General features: G+C 39.0%; 1 protein-coding gene across 2 annotated transcripts in view; it reads right to left on the bottom strand.

Moving 5' to 3' along the window:
• The window catches only part of LOC126253652 (neurogenic differentiation factor 4-like), a 51,991-nt gene extending 27,922 nt beyond the window's left edge, over nucleotides 1-24,069 (bottom strand). The window contains exons 1-2 of one of the 2 annotated variants that reach the window (XM_049955166.1): nucleotides 24,026-24,069; nucleotides 650-784 (exon numbers count right to left, since the gene is read on the bottom strand). In XM_049955166.1, coding sequence (XP_049811123.1) covers nucleotides 650-774 — 125 coding nt within the window. In that variant the 5' untranslated portion in view covers nucleotides 775-784; nucleotides 24,026-24,069. Of the gene's footprint in view, nucleotides 1-649; nucleotides 1,490-24,025 lie in introns of those variants that run through there. The other variant, XM_049955164.1, reaches the window with a different exon arrangement.
• Between the last annotated feature and the right edge of the window lie 677 nt (nucleotides 24,070-24,746).

Genomic DNA, 24,746 nt, shown 5'->3' with positions numbered 1-24,746 from the left:
TCCCACTAACACCAACCTGTCAGAACTCCGGAGATGGGAACTTGCCCTTCAGTATATCCTCTCTTCTCGTTATCCGCCAGGCCTCAACCTCCGCTAATTTGAAGTTGCCGCCGCTCATACCTCACCTGTCTTTCAACATCTTTGCCTCTGTACTTCCGCCTCGACTGACATGTCTGCCCAAACTCTTTGCCTTTACAAATGTCTGCTTGTGTCTGTGTATGTGGGGATGGATATGTGTGTGTGTGCAAGTGTATACCTGTCCTTTTTTCCCCCTAAGGTAAGTCTTTCTGCTCCGGGGATTGGATTGACTCCTTACCCTCTCCCTTAAAACCCACATCCTTTCGTCTTTCCCTCTCCTTCCCTCTTTCCTGATGAAGCAACTGTTGGTTGCGAAAGCTTGAATTGTGTGTGTATGTTTGTGTTTGTTTGTGTGTCTATCGACCTGCCAGCACTTTCATTTGGTAAGTTACATCATCTTTGTTTTTAGATATATTTTTCCCACGTGGAATGTTTCCCTCTATTATATTCAAAATATAAGATATGTTTAATATGATTTATTCATTATATAATATATATATTTTCTCAAAAAATATAGGAATGAGAGAGAATTGTTGGCTAAGTTAATCCATAAAAAGCATGAAATGATCACCTGCGTAGACGATCAAGTGCAGCATTGAGTCCGTGCATACGATGCCTCTCTCGAGCATTAGCTTTGTTCCTCCGAGCTCGAACACGTTGTGCTCGTCCATCTGCCCGGCGTTCAGTCTCAGACATAGCTAATCATCTGTCACATATTTTTTGCTTAGTTCACATTAAAATATTACACAGATTGTTAAACTCATTTAAATATAGCACTCCTAAGCCATATATTTTAATCCAAATACACACACACACACACAGGATGACAATTATTGAACTGTATGAAAAAAACATAAATTAGATACAAACTATGGCATGCACACACTTTATTCAACATGTAAATGTCACTACAGATATCCAAATTTAGGTTATGACATGTTTGATATGCCATCCATCATTGGCGATGATGTGGCACAGACAAATAGCAAAATTCTGGATGACCCACTGAAGTGTCAAAACATTAATGCTGTCAATGACCTTCTGAATGACTGTTTTCAGCTCAGAAATGGTTTTGGGGTTATTGCTGCACACCTTGTCTTTAATATAGCCCAACAGAAATGAGCCGCATATGCTCAGACGCGGAGAATATGGCAGCCAATAAAGGCCCGTGCCAGTGGTCTCTGGGTGCCCAGAGCCGGAATGTGGTTCCCAAAGTTCTACCCAGGAAATCAAACACTCTCCTGCTTTGATGGGGTAGAGTTTCATCTTGCATGAACCCCATCTTGTTGAAATCAGGTCATTTTGTATAATGGGGATGAAATCATCTTCCAAAACCTCCACGTACCGTTCCGTAGTCACCACCCGTCAAGGAGTATTGCACTGATTCTTCTGTGACTGGACATTGCACATCACACAGTCACCCATTGGGGATGAAGAGACTTCCTGATCATGAAATGTGGATTCTCAGTCCTCCAAATAAGCCAGTTTTGCTTATTGACAAATTCATCCAAATGAAAGTGAACCCAACCATAGAGCGCGTACTAATTCCCATCATGCCCCCATGGCCAGCTGTGGAGTTTGAACATCCTAACACAAGCTGTTCAGATGTTATGATGATTTTATTTCATGTAGATCAATAATTATCACCCTGCATATCTATGTGTGTGTGTGTGTGTGTGTGTGTGTGTGTGTGTGTGTGTGTGTGTGTGTGTCGTCCTAAAGCAGTGAGCTGATTTCAACCAAACTACTTGGAACACATATCCCTTACCATCAGGCAACAAATGCTGTGGCAGTAAGAACTACCGAATCATCATAGTTCACTATATATTACCTCGTAAACAATGAGTTGCATGAAATACTATCACACCATGCATGATGTTTAAAGTTATTACTTCTGTGGTACTAACATTATCTGCAAAACTTTTTGCAGACAGTGTCCACATGTGTTGATAAATACACCTACAAAATTATATCAAAGCACTACACGTAGTTCAGGAGATATGACACCATAAACACTGGGATTGAAAACTGCCACATCATGCATGCTGTTTTAATACATTTCTTATTTACTACAAAGACACTTCTACAAGGATTGACTGAAAAGTAATGCCTCCACCTTCATAACTCTTCAACAGTTGTCAGCGTCGGTATGCACCAGGTAGTGGCTTGTTCCGTAACCTCTTCTCTATAGCTCCAGTTGGCAGGAAGCCTTAGCATTGAACAGTTGTGTCGTTACAGTGTAAAGTATGGAACCCTGTGCAGACGGTCAGTCAGTGCGATTTAAGCAACGTGCAGTCATTGAATTCTTGACAACAGAAGGTGTCACCACAAAGGAGATTCGTCAGAGAATGAAAGCAATGTATGGTGATTGTGTTTATGTGACTACTGTGCATCATTAGGTGAGTAAGTTTAAAGATGTTGAGGCAGGAACATCTGACCTGTGTGACAAACAAAGAGTTGGACATCCTGTGACAGCAACCACCAAGTATCACAAGCAAAACATTTGACACATTCATTCAGGATGATTGTTGTATCACTCAGAGAGAAACTGCAAACACAATTGGCATTTCACAAGAACGTGTGGGTCACATTATTGCTTTGCTTGGCTATCTGAAGATCTGTGCATGATGGGTACCCCACCCAGATTCTGACTCCTGAAATGAAAGTGCACAGACTTGAAACTTGACAGGAACTCCTCTCGCATTACGAGAGTGAAGGTGATTCCTTTCTCCATTCGATTGTGACAGGAGACAAAACACGGTTACACCATTACGACCCAGAGACAAAACATTATTCTGTGGAATATCGACACAGACTCACCCCAAAAAAAGAAATTCAAGACACAGCTCTCAGCTGGAAAAATCGTGGCCACAGTGTTTTGGGGTGCAGATGGTGTTATCCATGTTGATTTTCTCGATTGTGGAACAACAGTGAATTCAGAGTGTTATATCACAATGCTGCGAACTCTGAAACTATAGCTAACAAGGGTCCAAAAGGAAAAGCAAAATGTTTTCCTGCAACATGTCAATGCCAAGCCACACACTTCACGTGCCACCACAGCAGAACTTCAGAGACGATCTCACCACCGTACGGCCTCCTCCATACAGTCCAGATTTAGCACCGACTGACTTCCATCTGATCCTGATAATGAAAGACAATCTGTGGGTGTATCATTATGCTTCTGATGAAGACGTTGAGAGAACTGTGACTGGAGAAACAGTGTCAACTTCTTCCACGATGGCTTCAAAAACTTGTTCATCGTTGGCAGAAATGTATCCAATTGTCTGGTGATTATGTGGAAAAGTGAATATTGGTAATTAAAGAACACATTCTAAGGATTATTTCTGCGTTTGATTTATTAAAATATTCCCATCCAAACCCAATTAATGAAGATGAGTCCCTCACACTTGGCAGCGCTATTGACAGCTTTCAACAGAGAAACTCAAATGATTGTGGGTGAAAACAATAGCTGTCTATAGAGCTATTAGAGGTGTTGCCACAGAGATATTTATAAAACTGTGTTGTAGCCATGTGAAACAGCTGTGCCCAGCATACAGAAATACTATGTTTCTTAATTTGGATAGTGTACTTATACATTTGTGAATTAATCATATTTCTCTGTATGACTGTTTCACAATTTCAAAGATGTTGTAATGAATGCATGAAAATGCAATTTTTTTTAATATTACACTACAAACATAAGGCATTTTTTGTTTTCATTTCTAATAGAAATCTGGCGAAACAAATACCCTGGCAATGCGGATATGTCAGCTAATAATAAATAACGAAGAGGAAATATAGTGGAGGGAGAAGGTAGACATAGGAACCATTGGTATTGTAGTTGCAACCTGTTTTATCTGTGTTGGGAAAGAACCAATGCTCCAAGTGCTAATAAAAAGCTTTGTAGCTCAAATCATTATAAGTGCTGAAAGCTGGCTAAAGCTAGAGATAAGTTCAGTTGAAATTTTTACAAAGGATGTAACAGTGTTCTTAAAGGAAATATTAAATACAATTTGTGGTGGCACTTCTGTTGCTATTAGAAGTAGTTGGTCTTGTATTGAAATTAAAGTAGATAGTTCCTGAATGTTAGTATGGGTACAGGTTATACTTGATATAAATTAATAATTGGTTCCTTTTATTTCAGTCACTAACTTCCTCCTCCAAATGTGAAAATATTTTATTGACATCCACCCACATAAGAAGAAATTATCATTGTAATAAAATATGAGAAATCAGAGCTGCAGGGAAATGTTCAAATGTTCACTTTTCGCAGGAGAGCTTCTGTAAAGTTTGGAAGGTAGGAGACGAGTTACTGGCAGAAGTAAGGTTGTGAGGATAGGGCGTGAGTCGTGCTTGGGTAGCTCAGATGGTAGAACACTTGCCCGCGAAAGGCATAGGTCCCGAGTTCGAGTCTCGATCCAGCACACACTTTTAATCTGCCAGGAAGTTTCATATCAGCACACACTCTGCTGCAGAGTGAAAATCTCATTCTGGAAACATCCCCGAGGCTGTGGCTAAGCCATGTCTCCACAATATCCTTTCTTTCAGGTGTGCTAGGTCTGCAAGGTTCACAGGAGAGCTTCTGTAAAGTTTGGAAGTTAGGAGACGAGGTACTGGCAGAAGTAAAGCTGTGAGGACAGGGCGTGTGTCATGCTTGGGTAGCTCAGATGGTAGAGCACTTGCCCGCGAAAGGCATAGGTCCCGAGTTCGAGTCTCGGTCCAACACACAGTTTTAATCTGCCAGGAAGTTTCATATCAGCGCACACTCTGATGCAGAGTGAAAATCTCATTCTGGAAACTTCCCCATGGCTGTGGCTAAGCCATGTCTCTGCAATATCCTTTCTTTCAGGTGTGCAAGTTCTGCAAGGATCACAGGAGAGCTTCTGTAAAGTTTGAAAGGTAGGAGATGAGGTACTGGCAGAAGTAAAGCTGTGAGGACGGGGTGTGAGTTATGCTTGAGTAGCTCAGATGGTAGAGCACTTGCCCACGAAAGGCAAAGGTCCCGAGTTCGAGTCTCGGTCCGGCGCACAGTTTTAATCTGCCAGGAAGTTTCAACGAGCTGTCTGTCCAGCACATAAACGGTCACTGCCAAAGTGTGGCCAAGAGACAGCTGAATCACACAGATGCTAAACATCCTGTCTAACACAATGTGTTTCACTTCAATGACTGCTTCACAACCAGTGCCATCCGGAATATCAGCTTTTCTGTATTGTGCTGGTCAGAACTCTCCCTGCAACAACATAACCTTCATTCCAGCAACCCCCTGGTGTCAAACTCTGTTAGTACCAGTCCTCCACCTACCTATCCCCCTCCCTATCACACTCCAGCACTATACACACCTTCATACTGCCGATAAACACTATTCTTTTCCCTTTTCCAACTTCCTCTCCCTCCCAGAAATAACATTGTTCTGACTTCACATCTAGCAGTACTATCCTGTCTCAACCACACCCCTGCATGCACTCATAGGCAGCACAATACCGTCTCCCACTTCCGCAGTGCTATCTCTCTCCCTCTCCACCCCATGCCTTCTTCGTATCCACACCACACACCTTGGATTACTACTCGCAGCAGACACAGTTCTGGTTTCTGGTCCCCAGTTAGGCCACAACGGCTGGAGACAGTGACCATCTCTGTATGAACTGTACTTACGTGTGTGTTTTCTATTTGCAAAAAAGGCCTTTTGGCTGAAAGCTTCAAAGTTAGTGGTCTTTTCATTGTCCCTGTCTGTGACTCAACACGTCCTCTATGTGGTGAGTAGCAATCTATCATTTTCATAATGTTGTTGTTATTCCATCCTGGACTTTCCACAGATTAAAGACTGTTTCAAAAGACATCCAAACTATCTGGTATAGAGAGATCAACTAATTAAATATGTTATATGTATTGAAATCAGCAAAGACACAACTGCAAACTCTTTTAAGTAGGCTCAGGTGAACCTTAACTGTTCCATATCTTTCATGTAATGGTGCAGTATTTGCACACAAAAAAACCACACAATGAGAAAAATGACACGTAACTCTGTTTTCAAACAACCTGTGAAACTCATGTTCTCCTTGATAGTTTTATAAGATGTATTTGGGCTTTGCTGATCCAGTATCTGTGATATACCATGCCAATGCAGTGTGATTACATTGGACTGTTTGTTTGCCTGGCTTGATCATTTCTGTGAGCATCAATAGAGTATTTGTGATTTCAAATCACATATAAATCTAACAATGCAAATAACTGCCCATTATGAAAACCTTTCAGAGATTATACTAAGGCAACTATTCTGACCACAGTGCCTATAAGCACATTGTTATGATGCACATAAAAATATAATAATAATAATAATAATATAGAGCAGTTGTTGAGTCACAGAAAGGCACAACTAGCAGGATAGGGGTGGAGGACAGTAAAATGCTGCTTGTGAGAGCATACAGAGGTGAAGTGGGGAGAGGATAGGACAACTAGGTGTAGTCTGGATGTTAGATGGAGGGCATGAGGAGGAGAGAGGTGGAAAAGGAGATAAGTAAAAAGACTGTGGGTATGTTAATGGAATAGAAGGCTGTATGTTGGGCTGTGTCACAGCAATTGTGTGGTCCAGCTGCTTCTCAGCCACAGTTTGTCAGTAGCCTTGTACACAGACAGACAGACTGTTGGATGTCATGCCCATATGGAATGAAGCACAGTGGTTGCAGATTATCTTGTAGGTCATGCAACTGGTTGCACAGGTAGCCCTGCATTTGATGGAATAGGTGATGCTTGTGACTGCACTGGAACAGGTGGTGATGGGAGGATGTGTGGGACAGGTCTATCATTTAGGTGTAGTACAGGAATATTAGCCATGAGGCAAGGGCTTATGAGCACGGATTGAGAAGAGATAGACAAGGATATGTAGATTTGGTGTGCGGCAGAACACCACAGTGGGAGGAGTAGGAAGGGTAGTGGGTAGACATTCCTCATTTCAAGGCATGACAAGAGCTAGTCAAAACACTGGCAGAGAATGTAATTCAGTTGCTCCAATCCGAAATGATACCAAGTCATAAGGGGAATGCTCCTCTGTGTCCAGACGGCAGACTTTGTGAGGTGATGGGTGACTGGAGAGATAAGACATGGGAGATCTGTTTCTGTACAAGGCTGTGAGGGTAATTATGGTCTGTGAAGGCCTCAATTAGATCTTGGTGTACACTACAGCCATGGGTGTCTAGGCCGTATGGAAGGTACTTCTTGGTATGGAGTGGGTGACAGCTATTGAAGTGGATGTGTTGCTGGTGGTTGGTAGGTTCGATATGTACGGAGGTATTTATGTAGCCATTTTCGAGATGGAGGTCAACATTGGAAAATGTGGCTTGTTGGGTTGATTAGGACCAGGTGAAGTGAATGATGGAGAAGGTGCTGAGGCTCTGGAGGAATGTGGATAAAGTGTTCTCACCATTGATCCATATCACGAAGATGTCATCATTGAATTTGAACCAGATGAGGGGTTTTGTGTGTATGAGTTGCATTTCCATGAACCCGTGTGTCTACATTGTCTCATTAGAAGGTCTTTTGGCCAAAAGCTCACTTGTTAAGCAGTCTTTTTATTGCTCCTGTTTGTGACTTAGCATCTCCACTATATGATGAGTAGTAATCTATCCTTTTCATAATACTGTCATTATTCCATCCTCGATTTTCCATTGTTTGATTTTGCCTACTAGCTTTTCTTCCATCCTGTAATCCAGTGCTGTTTTCCTTTGTTACTACTTTCTAATGTATTACTATACTTAGTGTCCATCCTTTGCTTTTGTCTTCTTTTCCTGTGTTTTACATATCACCATCCAAACTTCACCATGTGGCCTGACCTTCGAGACACACCTGTATCAACTGTCTCATCTTGACACAACACATGACTACATGACCATGCTGATTGTTGCTGCAGCATCTCATGTCCCATATTACTCCTGCCCATATCATTAACCCTAGTCCTTCAAATTTATCACCCTTCTTGTGTCACTCTTGTGTACTGTCACGTGTTATTTTCTGTACCTTCCTGTGTCACACAAACTTGTACCTCATCCTGCCAACCCCTCCCCAACACCCACTTTTTTCCTCTCTTACTCCAGTTTGTACATACTAACATCACCAAATCTAGTCACTATGCTGTCCCCCTTCTTCATACACATCTACCCGCCAACCTGCAACCCAAATTATATTTATTTATTTATTTTTATCTTTGTTCCCATTGAGTTTTCACATAGATTTCAGTCCATTTTCACCTCTCACTATGGGCTGGCTCCCTCAGGTTTCATCTTATTTCCCCATACTTCATGTGTTCCATACTTTTTTTTATTTTTCCCAGGTATTTTGGCATATTTTAGCAAATTTTTCGTACATATTTCTAGGTTCTTTTCATGCGTTTTTATCCTTCAGCATGGATCCTTGCTCCTCCCATCTGTGCCAATAGAGGAAAGTTTCCTTATCCTTAGTCAGAACCCAGTCCCACATACTATTCCTGCATTGTTGCTTGGCTCACGGAGTCCACCCAAATGGCCTTACCATCAAATTACCCATCTCTGGCTGCAACCCCTTCTTCCATAATGACCTCCATCTGTTCAGATTCCACCAGTCCTTAGCTCTCACCAACCTAGTCCTGCAAAACCACATAAATCAGACCCAAATCTTCTTGCAATACCTCCTCTCCAGCCATAAAATTCTCTGTACGCCATCTTCACATTGAAACTCTTGCCCTCCTGGAACTAGTGCAGAATGCACAATGCCCCATCAAAAAAGTCTCCAACTTGTTCCCTCCCCCTCCCCCACCTCCCACCTCCCCCCCCTCCATTCACTTCTTGGACTACCACTATCCAACAGTTTTAGAACAGCCTCAAAACCTCCCCCTGATCAGCTCATAGCTGACAAACCCTGCCTCGCAGACATGCTACATCTACCCCATCCTCAAAAACTCTGTTCCACCACCATACAGAGTTAAGAACTTAAAGAGACCTGAAACACAATCACGAATCTTTCCTCTAAAAGGACCGATGACTTCGCTGTCTGGTCTCCTTCCCCACACAACCCAACCCAACCCTCCTCTAAAAGCCTTAGTCAAACAGAAGTATCTGTCATTTCCAAAAACCTTGCCTTTTTGCCTCATTGCCAAGTTCAATCAATCTGGACTTGTTAAAGACCTTCTCTCCTCCTCCTCGTCCCTACAGTGGAAACCCTTTTATGTCACCAAATCCTACCAATCTGACTCAACCAAAGACAAATGCTGAACCCTGCCTGACTCAGTTCTCAGTTCACTCCTCCATACAACTGTGATCTACCCCCACTATCCCCAAATCACCATATTTTAATTGTTCAGAATTTCTTGACCTTGAACCTTGCCTCACCACCATTCCCCAAATCAACATGCAAGCTATCCTTACATCCACAGAAAGAACAGCAATCCACCACCTAAAAACTTATCCTGAAAGTATAATTCTAACTGCTTACAAAGGTTCTACCACTGTTGTTTTGAACTGCAAGGATTACCTGGCAGAAGGACTGCCAGCTGTCAGTTTATCCACCCACAAACCCTGCCACAGTGAACCCAGTCCAGAAGTCCAACAGAGCCTCCAGTTTCTCCTCAAATCCTTAGGTCCATCCCAGAACCTCTCCCCTTAGTCTAACACTCTCCTCACCATTACTTAAACCCAACCACTCAGAACACCCCACTGTGGCTGGTTACTGTGCCCCTACTGCAAGAATCTCTGCTCCTGCAACCTACCATCCTATATAAAAGATGTCAACCATTTCCTCTGCCAGCTCTGCACAGTTCCTTTTCCTTTAACACATGGTGCCCTTCTCATCACTATTGTTGCCACACTTTAATATCCCTAATGCCTATGGCCTTGCTGTTGTTGAACACTACCTTTCCCATTGCCTGACAAATTCAAAATCTACGACCTCCTTCTGTGTCACCATGATCAACCACATCCTCAACCACAATCACGCACAAACAAATCCAAGGTATGGCAATGGGCACCTGCAAGGCATCATCCTATGCCAACCTATTCATGGCCCATCTACAGGAATCCTTCCTAACCACCCAGAATCCAAAACCCCTACCTAGTTCAGATTCATTGATGACATCTTCATGATCTGGACTGAGGGTGAGTACCCCCTGTATATGTTCCTCCATAATCTCAACACACTCTCCCCCATTCATTTCACCTGGTTCTTCTCAACCAAACAAGACACATTCCTAGATGTCGACTTCCACAAAGGTGGTTATATCAGTACCTCTGTCCATGTCAGGCCTACCAATAACCAGCAACACCTCCATTTCGACAGCTGCCACCCACTACCTCCATTTCGACAGCTGCCACCCACTCCTTCCGTGCAGCCCAGCTGCCCATGTCTGTCACACCTGTAGTCACTCTCAAAATACACCAAGGATCTCACTGAGGCCTTCACAGGCTGTAATTACCCTCCATACCTCGTACAGAAACATAGCTCCCATGTCTTATCCCTCCAGTCACCCACTGCCTCCCCATGTCCCACCATCCAGCCAGAGAGGAGCATCCCCCTTGTGGCCCATTATCACCCAGGACTGGAGTAACTGAATCACATTCTCTGCCAGGGTTTTAATTACCTCTCCCCTTCCTTGTTCTCACTCCACCACTATACAGCCTTATATTCAACTTCTCTCTTTTTCCACTTCCCCTCCTCCTCCCCCCATCTAATGAGGAATGTCCTACCCGCTATGCTTCCCACCTCTCCTACAGTGGTATTTTGCCACCTACTGTACCTACACAACATACTTGTCCATCCTTACTCATCCTCTGCTCCCATCCCCTTTCCTCACACTCATGTCCCTGTAATGTACCTAGAAGCAAGACTTGCCCCATACGTCCTCCCACTACCACCTGCTGCAGTCTGGTCACAAGCATCACCTATCCCATCAAATGCACGGCTACCTGTGAAACTAGTCACATGATCTATAAGCTAAGCTGCAACCGCTGTGCTGCATTCTACTTGGGCATGACAACCAACAAGCTATCTGTCTGCATGAATGGCTACCGACAAATTGTGGCCAAGAAACAGCTGGACCACCCAGCTGCTGAGCACACTGCCTAACACAACATTCTTCATTTCAGTGACTACTTCACACCCTGTGCCATCTGGATCTCTCCTGCTAACACCAGCTTTTCTGAATTGCTCAGGTGGGAACTCTCCCTGTAATATATCCTATCCTCTCCTAACCCTCCTAGCCTCAACCTTCATTAGCCACTGCCCTCCACCCACCTATCCCCTTCCTTGTTCCCACTCCAATATACACCCTTCTATTCAACCAATGCTCCCATAGTCTTTTTACTTCTCTCTTTTTCCACCCCTCTCCTCCCCCTGTCTAAACTCCTGACTACACCAACTGCCTTTCCTCCCTCCCTGTATGCTCCCACAAGCAGCAATTTGCAGACCCCCTCCCCTACCCCACTATGCCTCCCCTCCTCATCCCAGCCTCCTCCTTACCCCCACCACCCAGATTGCTTCTCCCACCATGTGCTGTTGCTCGCAGCCTGGCTTCTGCAGGCAGTGGTCCTGTGTGTATGAGTCGTGTTTGCATGAACGTGTATGTGTGTATGTTGTCTAATCCAGAAGAAAGCCTTTTAGCCAAAAGCTTACTTGTTTAGCAGTCTTTTTGTTGTACCTGTCTGCCTCTTAACACCTTCACTGTGAGGTGAGTAGCAATCAGTCCTTATCACAATATTGTCATTGTACCATCCTAGATTTTCCATTGTTTAATAATAATAATATATTGTGTTTTGTAATCTCAGTAATCTACGGAAGCCAAATTCAACATAAAAACTATACTGACAATAGAAATTAAATTATTTGAGGTACTTGCAACTTCAGAAGGAATGACTGTTGGATAAAATGACTATTATTTCAGATGGAGCTATATGACTCTGAGCAATTATCTTTCAAACAGAGCAATCTACTGACAAAATATGGAGTTGTAATTGAAAAGTGCTATGGCAGAAGCCACAATAGCTGTTTGCAGAAGGACAAGTGGCAGAAAACTGTGGAAGGAGATACCATGATGGAATGAAAGGGCGAAAGAGGTAGTGGGAAGGAAGAACAAGGCCTTCCAAGAAAGAACCAAATTGGCAAGACAGGAGCATAACAAAAAGAATAAAGAGGCAAATAAGACAGTGACTGAGGACAGGAGAATGTGAATGGAAGAATGGACAGAAATGACAGGAAAAGAGCAGAGAAAGTACAAAAGTAGTATGTGAAATGGTCAAAAGTAAGAGGAGAGGTTTGAAAGAGTATGCTACTATGGCAGAGAGAAATGGGAAAGAAGTTAATAAGAAAGAGACACTGAAGATAGTGTGGAAGGAGTACCTTGAGCACATGCCAAATCTGAAAGGACCCTAAAGGTGATATAAGTAAACTCTGCAGGGGAAAAGGGCCTGACATGGAAAGAAATGGAAATGACATTAGACAAGATGAAAGGAGCATAGGCACAAGATGTGGACAAAGTGAGTGGCAAAATGGTGAAGGCGGCAAAGGAGGTTGGGAAATAGTTGCTGTATTGTGTGATGAGAGTGGTGTGGAATGAAAGAAGTCTCCAGAAGATTGGAAGAGGGCACTAATTGTTCCTATGTTCAAGAAATAGTGTAGGAAGGATTGCAGAAACTGCAGGGGAGTCACACTGAGACCTCACTGTGCAAGGTATATGAAACGATCCCGGAGAGCAGAATCTGAACAATGGCTGAGAACAAATCAAGACAGAAACAGCATGGATTCAAACCTGGAATGTTAACTGTTGACCTCATATTTCCAGTGAGGCAACTCCATGAGCACCACTATGAATTTGGAAAAGACCTTGTGATTGCTTTTCTCGATATAGAAAAGGCATTTGATACCATCTGTAGGAGAAAGAACTGGGAAGCACTAGAACAGAAGGGAGTGGAGAAAGAGACAACAAGCAGAGAGGAGGAGATGTACGGAGGAAGTCCAAATTGTGTGAAAGTTGTAAATGAAAGGACAGATTGATTCCAGTAAACAAGTTGTTTGAAACTGGGCAGTGCATTGTCACCTCTCCTCTTCATTGTAGTCCTGGATGAGATAATTTACTAAGGTGGTAGAAGAAACTGGAGAAGACAAGATGAAAGCAATAGTGTTGACAGATGACTTAATAGTCCAGAGGAGGAGGAGGAAATACAGGGACAGCTGGTTGCTTGGAAAGAAACTCTAAGACAACATGGAATGAAATTTAATATAAACAAAGGTGAGACCCCTGTTACAGCTAGAAAGAAAGAAAGTCAAACTGGTGGAATAAGGATTGGAGCCAAAAAATTGAAGAAGGTGGAAAGGATCAAGTACTTCAGAAGTGTGATACAGAAAAATGGCAGATAGGCAGAAGTATTTTTTCTAAGTGTTAGGAGCATGGTGTGGAATGACAACATCCCACAATAAAGCAAAGAAGAAATATATAAAAGTCACTACATACCAATACTTAACTATGCATGTGAAACATAGGTAATGAAGAAATGAGATGTGAGCAGATTCAATCCATATGAAATGAAATTCTCTCAGAAGTAGGACAGGAGTAACAAAGAGAGAGATAATGAGGAATGAAAGAGTAAGGGAAATTGTGAAAGAGGAACCTTTGCAGAGCAGGACAGAAACATCAAGACTAAGATGGCATGGGCACTTAAAGACAATGCAAAACAAGGGGATTCCCATGATCATGTAATGGACATGTGGAGGAAGTGACCAAGAGATAGATGGCTGAAAGATGTGGAGGAGTGTGTTGAAGAAAGAGTCGATGACTGGACCATAGTGAACACAGGAAGATGGTAGGAAAACAGGAGTATATGGGGAGGTTTATGTTCCAAACAGACCCAACCTGAGGCTGGAAACTGTTCAAGATGATGACTTGAAGCTGAATACATAACTGAGAGTCAACCCAGGACAGCATTTCTTCACTTGTAGGTATAGGGTGCAAATTCAAATCGAGGTATCAGCCCTGGTCTTTGCAAAATTGGATGGACTTCACTGCAGTAGGCAGAAGAAACCCATCAGTTCAGACATCAGTTTACCAATATATACAATGATGACAGTATGAGGAGTTGTCAAAACGTCCACAGTTCAGCACACTGTAGAGTTTTGTTGTTTCCATTGTTTCTGTATCTGTTACATTCAATAGAAAGAGACACTGTTTTTAGAAGGCAGGGGATGTATTTACTTTGTCCTGTTGCTGTTTGCACTTCTAAAACACTTTGTTCCAGTGAATACAGTTGTTTCATGTATGTAACTTTCATTCTTTACTTTTAATTCTCTGATTAACATTTTCAACACATTCAATATGAAGTCATCAGCTGCAACAAGATGGAGCAAGAAGTAAAACTCCAGAGAAAAGGCTGCAGAAGTGTGATGCCTGAAAATGCAAGTAGACTTGTCTGTTTTCTCTGTCAGAGTGGTATAAAACTGAAATGTGATTTATGTAGTTTTTGTTATGTTGTCCCATATTTTGGATCTGTAGAGTCAAGATTGAACCTTTAGTGCAGGCTCTACAAGGAGAATTTTGCTGTAATTGTGAGGAAAAATAGTATTATATAGCAATTTAAGAATTAAAAGTCTCTAATGCAGCATTTAAGATGTTGTTGTTGTTGTTGTGGTCTTCAGTCCTGAGACTGGTTTGATGCAGCTCTCCATGCTACTCTATCCTGTGCAAGCTTCTTCATCCCCCAGTACCTACTGCAACCTACATCCTTCTGAATCTGCTTAGTGTATTCATCTCTTGGTCTCCCTCTACGATTTTTACCCTCCACGATGCCCTCCAATACTAAATTGGTGATCCCTTGATGCCTCACAACATGTCCTACCAACCAATCCCTTCTTCTGGTCAAGTTGTGCCACAAACTTCTCTTCTCCCCATTCCTATTCAATACTTCCTCATTAGTTATGTGATCTACCCATCTAATCTTCAGCATTCTTCTGTAGCACCACATTTCGAAAGTTTCTATTCTCTTCTTGTCCAAACTATTTACCGTCCATGTTTCACTTCCATACATGGCTACACTCCATACAAATACTTTCAGAAACGACTTCCTGACACTTAAATCAATACTCGATGTTAACAAATTTCTCTTCTTCAGAAACGCTTTCCTTGCCATTGCCAGTCTACATTTTATATTCTCTCTACTTCGACCATCATCAGTTATTTTGCTCCCCAAATAGCAAAACTCCTTTACTGCTTTAAGTGTCTCATTTCCTAATCTAATACCCTCAACATCACCTGACTTAATTCGACTACATTCCATTATCCTCGTTTTGCTTTTGTTGATGTTCATCTTATATCCTCCCTTCAAGACACCATCCATTCCGTTCAACTGCTCTTCCACGTCCTTTGCTGTCTCTGACAGAATTACAATGTCATCGGCGAACCTCAAAGTTTTTATTTCTTCTCCATGGATTTTAATACCTACTCCGAACTTTTCTTTTGTTTCCTTTATTGCTTGCTCAATATACAGATTGAATAACATCGGGGAGAGGCTACAACCCTGTCTTACTCCCTTCCCAACCGCTGCTTCCCTTTCATGTCCCTCGACGCTTATAACTGCCATCTGGTTTCTGTGCAAATTGTAAATAGCCTTTCGCTCCCTGTATTTTACCCCTGCCACCTTCAGAATTTGAAAGAGAGTATTCCAGTCAACATTGTCAAAAGCTTTCTCTAAGTCTACAAATGCTAGAAACGTATGTTTGCCTTTCCTTAATCTATTTTCTAAGATAAGTTGTAAGGTCAGTATTGCCTCACGTGTTCCAGTATTTAAGATATATTATTTAATTTTACAATATTTCAATATGCAGTCAATGACTTAAAAAAGCGGAAACAAAATTGAAATCATTAAGGTAGTCAACACTGTTTATTAACATACCAGGAACAACTATAGTTAAAAAGAAAGACATAACAAAATGGTCAGAATCATATCCATACAAAAATCAGCATTTGAGTTTTAAAAATAACGTACTGTAATTATAAACAAACATGGTTGTCAGGCAAGTACAAGATAACAAAAGGAATGTCTCAACCAACAATATTTTACACATATTTAATTCAAATAGAATACTTGCCCAATTCATCAGGCTTAAAATGAAAATTTTAAATAATCTTATTTACTTGAAATGCACTTCATACTTATAGTATCTACCTAACATAGTTGTTTCCAAATATCAGTTTCAGTACTGAGCAGTGACAAAATGTTGAACCAGTCTCAAAATGGAGGTTCAAAGCCTGGTTTTGACCAACTTCATTTTTTTCAAATAATCTTTTTCCACTACTATCCGTGATCATACAGCAACCTCAATATTAGAAAAATATATTTGATATTTTATGGGTCCTAGTTTGGATGATATGAGGCATGAATGTCTGAATCATTTCAAGTTGCCAAGATTCCCTTGCTCTCCAAAAGGGGAGCATACCAATAGACAATGAAAAATCCCTCCTAATCCCCCCACCCCCACCCCCAACCCCCTGTTTGTAGGAAACCAGGACATGTAATTGATACTGACTAGTATCAAGTGTATGCAGGGCCATTTTCATGAAGTCTAAGAACTATTTCACCATTTTCCACTATTCTACTTTCAATACAAAATGATAACGAAGTAATATGTACAAATCTCAGACAATCTATATTCTCTCTGTTGAGTACACTGTAGATACATTTAAGATTTATTTTATAAGAAATTGTGGTTTTTTCCCTCCAACCATCCCCCTTCCCCAAAATTAACATGCGTTGCCTTATTTGTAGCTTAGATCCTGGTTATGCTCCTGTGGACCACTGTAATTGAAAAATAAATTTAAAGAAACTTTATTAGCAATATTAAAATTATTTGAGTTCCAGAAATCTGGAGCCTTTTTAATAAGTCTAGAGAAAATGTAAAAATTCAAATGAAAGTCTATTCTTATAATACACAGATATTTGTTTTTCTTCAGTAGGTACTAGCAGTGACAGACAAACAAAAGTACATAGTATAGTTGAAAATTTGTAGGTTCTTCCCTTAAAAATACAACTATGTCCCTTTTTAGAAACGCAAAATTCCTGACATTGATAGTTGTAATTTATTTATTTGACAAGCTTATGCAGTTTACAACAGCTGTCTCTCTCTCTGCTGTTGTACATCTTGGCTCCCTATTACCTTTCCTTACAGGAGTTACAGAACACAATATGTATCACATATTTGCTACCTTTCCCTCATTTTTAAACTAACAAATCTGCCAGAACAAAGTTTGCAGTCCATAATTACTTCCAGCTCTTTCCCTGCTCCTTGTACCCTCCTTGATATATGTTTTCCAGATCCATCTCCTACTCACCCACAATTATATAATTTGATTTGATTTGATTTATTTCATCTCATAACATACAATATTCAGATCATGTGATCTGTTGTATTGGAGACATGTAAATATATAATTTTAGGGATTTAGTTACAGACTTAAAAATAGTAACAAGTATAGTTATCAAACTATTTTCTAGCAGTACAATACTTTTACATTTTTGTACAATTTTTTTTTTTTATTTACAGAGATGTTAGTTGCTCTGTTTCAATTATCACCTCATCATTCATAAACTCCACTGAATAATAATATTTTTCCACTAAGAGTTCATGTAATTTTTTCTTTAGATGACCAATTTCCATGCTCAGAATATCACATCCCTTTAATTTATTGTATATTTTCATGCTAATGTATCAAGGAGTCATAGACTATAGCTTTAATCACTGTGGAGGAGCAGAAAATTTTGTTTTTTCCTAGTTGTGTAAGTGCGTTTGAAGTGAAATTCTTTGAAAAGTTCAGGTTTACTGTACAGGAAAGTTAGAATTTCAAAAATGTATAGTGACGAGACAGATGGTATATTTAGTTTTTGAAACAACAGGTGACATGAATTTCTTAGATGTACGACACACATCTTTCTAATGATTCTTTTTTGAAGTTTTATTATCCATACCATATAACTTGAATTATCCCAAAAAATTATGCCATATCTGATGACAGATTCGAGGTAACTATGGTACACAATTCTTTGGCTGTCCATGTCTATTACATCATCTAACATTCCCATTTCAAAAGAAAGTTTGTTAACTAAATATTCTGAGTGTGCCTACCAGCTTAAGTTTTCATCCCGGTTTAGTCCTAAGAAATTCACTGTGCTTCTCATTTTTATGTAGGGCATAGATCTCACTTGGTTTAGATTGTTTTGTTTCGAACTGTGTGAGTTGTGTTTTTGTAATGTTTAGTTTCAGACCTTTTAATTGAAATCAAGCTTCCAGAGAATCCAAAGTGTTTGCAACACAGTCACCGAGTTCTGCAGAGCTTCCCCCCATCCCCCCCCCCCCCCCCCAATCAGCACTGAAGTGTCATCTGCAAAGAGGACTGACTTTGTTCAAGGGTAAATCATTTATGTAAAAAAGGTAGAGAATTGGTCCTAAAACCGAGCCCTGGGGAACACCTAGTGAGATAGTTTCCCATTTCGATAAGTAATTTGCAGAGTTAGATGTTATTCTAACTCTTTGCTTCCTGTTTGTCAAAATGTGGTCAGCCACTGGAGGGAACTCCCACTGATCCCATATCTCTCTAATTTATAGAGCAGCATGCAGTGATTCACTGAACTGAATGTTTTGCCTAGGTCACAGAAGATACCTGCAAATTTGCTACTGTTATCCAATGATTAGTTAATTCTGTCAACAAAAGTATTTATTGCGTCTAAGGTACTTTTTCCTTTTTGAACTCAAATTGGTTTTTGTCACTGATATTAAATTTTGAGACAAAATTTAGTATCTGTGTTGCAGCAAGCTTTTCAAATAACTTAGAGAAAACTGACAGGATAGAAACAGGTCTGTAATTTCCCATTTCTCCTTTGGGGCCATTTTTCTCTACTGGTCTTATTTATTTATATAGTCCTACAAATCCTATAAGTATAGAATATATACAAGGATATTGGACATGGTTAGGTATTTACAAGATAGAATACTGTTTGTATTGCAATCCTAAGGACTAGATATTGAAGTAATTTAGCTTCATACATACAACAAACATTACAGGCAATATACAAAGTAGAATACTAATAATGCATCTTTATTTTTGTTGTTTGGCTTTTATATATTCTGTCAGACTGTAAAAGCAATGATCAATTAAATATGCCTTTACTTCAGCCTTAAAATTACAGAGTTTACCTATTGATTTAATATGGTTAGGTAGATTATTGAGAATCTTTATCCCAGTATGTAGTGTGCCTTTTTGGCACAATGATGTTCTCACCTATTTCATATGAAGGTCAGATTTTTGCCTTGTATTGTGTGCATGTGTATCTTCATTTTTTAATAAGATATCTGGGTGTCTATCAATATATTGTTTGATGAAAACTGATGTTTCGTAGATAAAAATGCGAGGAAGAGAAAGAACTGACAGTTTTTTGAATATGGGGCTGCATGATTTGGTATTGTTTCCCCTTCAATAATTCTTAATATTCTCTTTTGCATCCTGAAAAGTTTAATATTTGTTGTTGTATTGCCCCAGAAGATTATGCCATATTTAATTACAGAATGCACATAAGAGTAGTATACATTTAACAGGCTGGCTTTGCTGCAACAAGTTTTTAAGATCCGTATCATGTAACAGGTTTTGCTTAGTTTTCTTTGCAAATATTCAATGTGTACCTCCCATTTTGTGTTGTTCTGGAGCCAGAGTCCCAGAAATTTAGTGCTGTCTACACTTTCAAGAACTCTGTCCCTAAGTTCTATTTCTATGTTTGGGTGGTGTCTTCCTTTTACATTATAGAAGTTCAGTGCTACTGTCTTTTCTTTGTTATAATTAGCTTGTTATAACTGAACCACTGTTCTACAGTGTTCATTGTTTGGATAGTGGAGTCTTTTAGTTTTTCTTCTGTTTTACCACTAATAAGGAAGCTTGTATCGTCTGCAAATTGGAGGGCAGTTTGACAATACTTGTTGTGCATAAGATCATTGACATAGAGGAGAAACAGAATGGTTCCTAGTACTGATCCTTGAGCGATGCCATATTTCACATTTTCATATTCTGAATAATAGTAGCTGATTTTGTTATGGTCAGTATATTCCACTTCAACCACCTGTTTGCGACCACATAGGTATGTCTTGAGCCACTCATTGGATATACATCTAATTCCTATTTGGTCAAGCTTCTGCAGTAGGGCATTATGGTCAATGATGTCAAAAGCTTTAGATAAATCAAGACATATGCCTGTCACAAACTCACTTGCATCCAGTTTAGTATAGATTTCATTAAGAAATTCAAATATTGCACTTTCAGTTGAATAGCCTTTCCTGAAGCCATGCTGTGAAGGAGAGAGAATTTTATTTTTATTTAGCAAATCAGACAATCTCTTATAAAAAACTTTTTCTAAAATTTTTGAAAATACAGGCAGTAGGACTATTGGTCTATAATTTGAAACTCATTCTGGACTTACTTTGGCATATGTCAGTAACTCTGGTATGCATCCTTGCTCAAACGATTGATTAATTATTTCTGTCAGAGGAAGTGATATTATTTTAAACACCATTTTAATTGATACTATCTCATCCTGCAGAATTTTTGTTTTTCCGGGATAATATAACATCTTCTACATCTTTCAGTGTAGCATTTGTAAGCCTTATAAGTAGACACATTAACATTAGATTTACTACATTTATATAAAAAACTATTGGAGCAATCGCATATTTGAACAGGGTTTACAATGGTAACTTCCTGATCTTTGATTTTTGAAATTTCCTGGCTGTTTATTGATGTACCTAGTTCAGAACTGATAATTGACCAGACAGTTTCTGAATTGTTCTTATGACCTCTGATGAACTTATTGTTAGATATTCTTTTGGCAGCCTTTACAACCTTTTTGAACACAGTTTTATATTGTTTCACATATTCAACAAAGACTGGATTTGTATCGAATTTCACTTCATTGTGCAAGTTTCTTTTTGTTATACTAGATATTTTTATAGCTGGAGTAATCCAGCTTAGTTTATTTTTAGTATTTTTCTGCCAAATGCTAGGTATAAGTACTCCATTGAATAGGTCCAAAAATGTTTCTAGAAATCTTCTAAAGTTCTCAGTACTTGGAATATTATAATATACAAACAAGTTTATTTCATTTAGCTTAATGTAAACAATATCCATATTGCTTTTGCTGAAGTTTTGGTATCACTTTGTTTATTTATTTGAGATGATATCTGGATGAACAAAGCAGCATGTCAGAGATTCCCAATTCAGAACTAAAGTTATATTCACAGTCAAACAAGTGGCAGAATGCGCATGTGATCTAGTGGATTCAAAAAAATTTAATTTAAAACCAGAGTTTTGGATTATGTCAATAAATTTTACAGTGTTACTGTCTTGATATAGCACATTTAATTTAAAATCCACTGCTATAACAACGTTTTTCTTATTTTCTTTCTTGAGCTTTTCTAAAAGACACTATAGTTTGGATAGGAAAACTTTTGTTGTTGGTTACCCTGTAATTCTATAAATAGAGATGACAAATGTGTTTAGGTCTGTCAATTCTATGCACCAGCTCTCAAAAGTGCATTCCTCATTTAAATATTCCTAGTCCCTTTTTAGATGATACTTGAAGTAATCGTTGACGAGTATGCATGAGCCTCCATAACTTCTATTTTTCCTAGAAAAGCTGCTTGCTACATTGAATTTCTCTATTTTATTTAAAATACTTATCGAATTATCTGACAGCCAATGTTTGTTTAAGCAAATAACTTTAATATATTCTGCAAGTATAATTTGAAATTCTTCGATTTTTGTAACTCCTGCCATTAATACATTTACTTTTAGATGCATCAAATAATTGTTTTTTATTTTATTTAGTTTACTAATTGCTTATTTCACTGGACAACAATTATTCTTAAGCTTTTCTTGGGTTTTTACAGCACCCGCTCCATATATATTAGTTTCCCTTGTTGCCAATGATGTGACATGTACCAGTGAACATTTCACTTAAAGTAAAAGAACCTAGTCTATTTAGATGTAAGCCATCTCTACCTAGACATCTGATTCCTAGGATTTGTTTGGAGTACCAAAAATATCACCTAAGTTATCACACAGTTCTTTGATGTTGCAATTCAGTCTATCGATGTAATTGTCACCCACAGATTTCCTTTTGATAATTCGCCAATTATAACTCTGAATGCTAGGAACAAGCTTCTTGCAGATCGAATTTGGTTTTTTGTATCGTTGATGAGTATCCCTTCACTGCTGCTCCTAAGAGAATTTGCTCCCACTTGAACAAAAACAGTTTTGTAGGTCATATTTACATCACAGTCACTGCCGTCTTTTGAGATGAGACAGTTCAGAAGGTGATTATTAAGTTGGTGTGTCCTAATTCCTGGCCAAACATCAATTTTACAATTTTGGACCTCCACGTTTTTCAGCAAAGAGTCCCCAATAATAAGAAATTCATTTTCCTTTAGAATTTGGCTACTGCTGCTTTGCTCCTTGATTCTGGTGTATGATTTTGACATCCATTTATATTTATTTACTAATTCCATTTGATTTTTGGTCCCTCTGTGAGCACTGGATTCGTAATTTTTGTCGTCCTTATTTTCCTTTCCCCTAGATTCACAATTATTATCTTCCTTATTTTCATTTCCCACATGTAAAGTTCACACTACATTTCTGTGTCCTACCTCCTTCTAACTCTGAAAGTGAGAAATACAACTATGTGTTCTAATTTTGTGTCTCTTTTTTTCTCTGCTCCAGTTACTGATACTAAAAAAATAAAATACTGACATTTTGTAAAGAGGCAAAAGGTGTCATTTTTAGAGAACATACTGCTTATTGTCATTACTCTATGTAGATTGCTGCAGTAGTGTCATGACCGTTATATTACATTCCAGCAGACAAGGAAACAAAAACTCACATGTATTTATGCTGCTTAATCATCCTCTTCCAGGAAATTTAGGATGACGAATAAAATCTTTTATATGCTAGTTGACTGTGAATATAAAAAACAAATAAAATTCGACACAACTGAGAAAAATTTAAATAAATGAGAAATGAGGGAAGAATAAAGAAAAGGTAACGTCAATAAATCATTCCATGGATAGAGATGTGAAGAAAAATCAATAATTCAAGTCAAACACTTGCCACAAAAGTCCACAGGTGTCATAGAACATCTGCACTATACATAGAGAAAGTTGTAAGAAGAAATCATATACAGTCAAGAACATCAAGAATAAGGAGGCAGAAATTACGTGCTAGATGGATTAAAAGTCAGTGAAATGAAAAATTAATAACCTGAAAAGTACACCAATAGTTAGTGGTGGCTGTACAAACATTGTGAAAGTAGATGGCACGTTTTTGAAACACTGACAAGATATATCGTCTGAATAGGTACATTATTCACTGACAAAATGTTTCATGCAGTTCAATAGTTTGTGTGGTGCAAAAGTTATAGTTTTATATACTTACACATATTTTGTCCGGATGTTTGTCACTAATCTTCCTTCTGTCCTTGCACTTATACTTTTGTTAAGAGACGAATGTGCCTCAGGAGCCCACAAGTCATTCCACAGCAAATATGCATTATTTTTCATTTTTACGAGCCAAAAACTCTATTTAAATGATGGACAGCTGTTCGTGACCTCTAAAATGCTACGTGTCAGTGAATAATGTAACCATTCCAGCAATCTTCAAGTTTTTCCATTATGAGAAGTATTATTGTGTTTTAAGTACATTTATGTGAAAACCATGTCATGTTATTGGCAGTACTTCTCAAATTGTTGATTTTTATTTTTTTGTTATTTTTGGATTATCCTTTAATGTTATGCCAAACAGAAAGAATTGACACATGAAACAGAAATAATGCATAATACTAATAATAATACGAATAACAATAACTACAACAATAGCAACAACATCAGAGAGTAAGTGACAAGTGCTACAAGTCACCTGCTGTACGAGGGGAAACTGCGACAGCTTGGTGGAGGAGCAGGATGGCACTGTGACTCCCCCAGCCTGCTGCAGAGACTGAGGGCTGTTATCTCTGGGCCTGTTTGCAGTCACACTTCAGCTTAATTGCTGTGCCCACTGTGTTGACTTTTCCCCCCTGATATTGACATTCACTTTTGGCACTGGCTGGTCAATATCTCATTTTGATAACCAGTATAAAATTCAATAATTCTATTTTTTAAATTCATTACAATTATGTGAATTCATTTTTATTGATCTCCAAATATGATATGAAATGTGTCAAGAGAATGAAACTTGAACTGACTTCTCTCTCTTCATTCATACTCATGGTAAGTGAATATAAACTCTTGAGAAGTTGCATATCAAACTTACTTCTAATAATGTAATGAATCTTTCATGTTAATATCTTGAATGCTGTCATTTATGTAACTGTTTTGAAGACAATTTGTTGTTACTACTACTTATACAAACAACAAATTTTGGAAAATAAACTTCTTAGTCTGTCCAGCAAATTGCTTGAATAAGAAACATCAAAAAGAACAAAAATTAATTTTTGTCATTACATGTTTGACAAGAAGCTACCTACATTATGTACCTGAGTTTATTTTTTCTACATTTATATTTTGCCATCTATGAACAGTTGTGCAAACAGTTACTGATGGCTGAAAATGTGATCGGCAGTCACTCTCTGTCGTTTCTT

Source organism: Schistocerca nitens, chromosome 4 (genome assembly GCF_023898315.1).
Source record: "Schistocerca nitens isolate TAMUIC-IGC-003100 chromosome 4, iqSchNite1.1, whole genome shotgun sequence".
NCBI classification, from domain to species: domain Eukaryota; kingdom Metazoa; phylum Arthropoda; class Insecta; order Orthoptera; family Acrididae; genus Schistocerca; species Schistocerca nitens.
The sequence above is the reverse complement of the archived record's forward strand: the minus strand, read 5'-3'. Positions and strand labels throughout refer to the sequence as shown.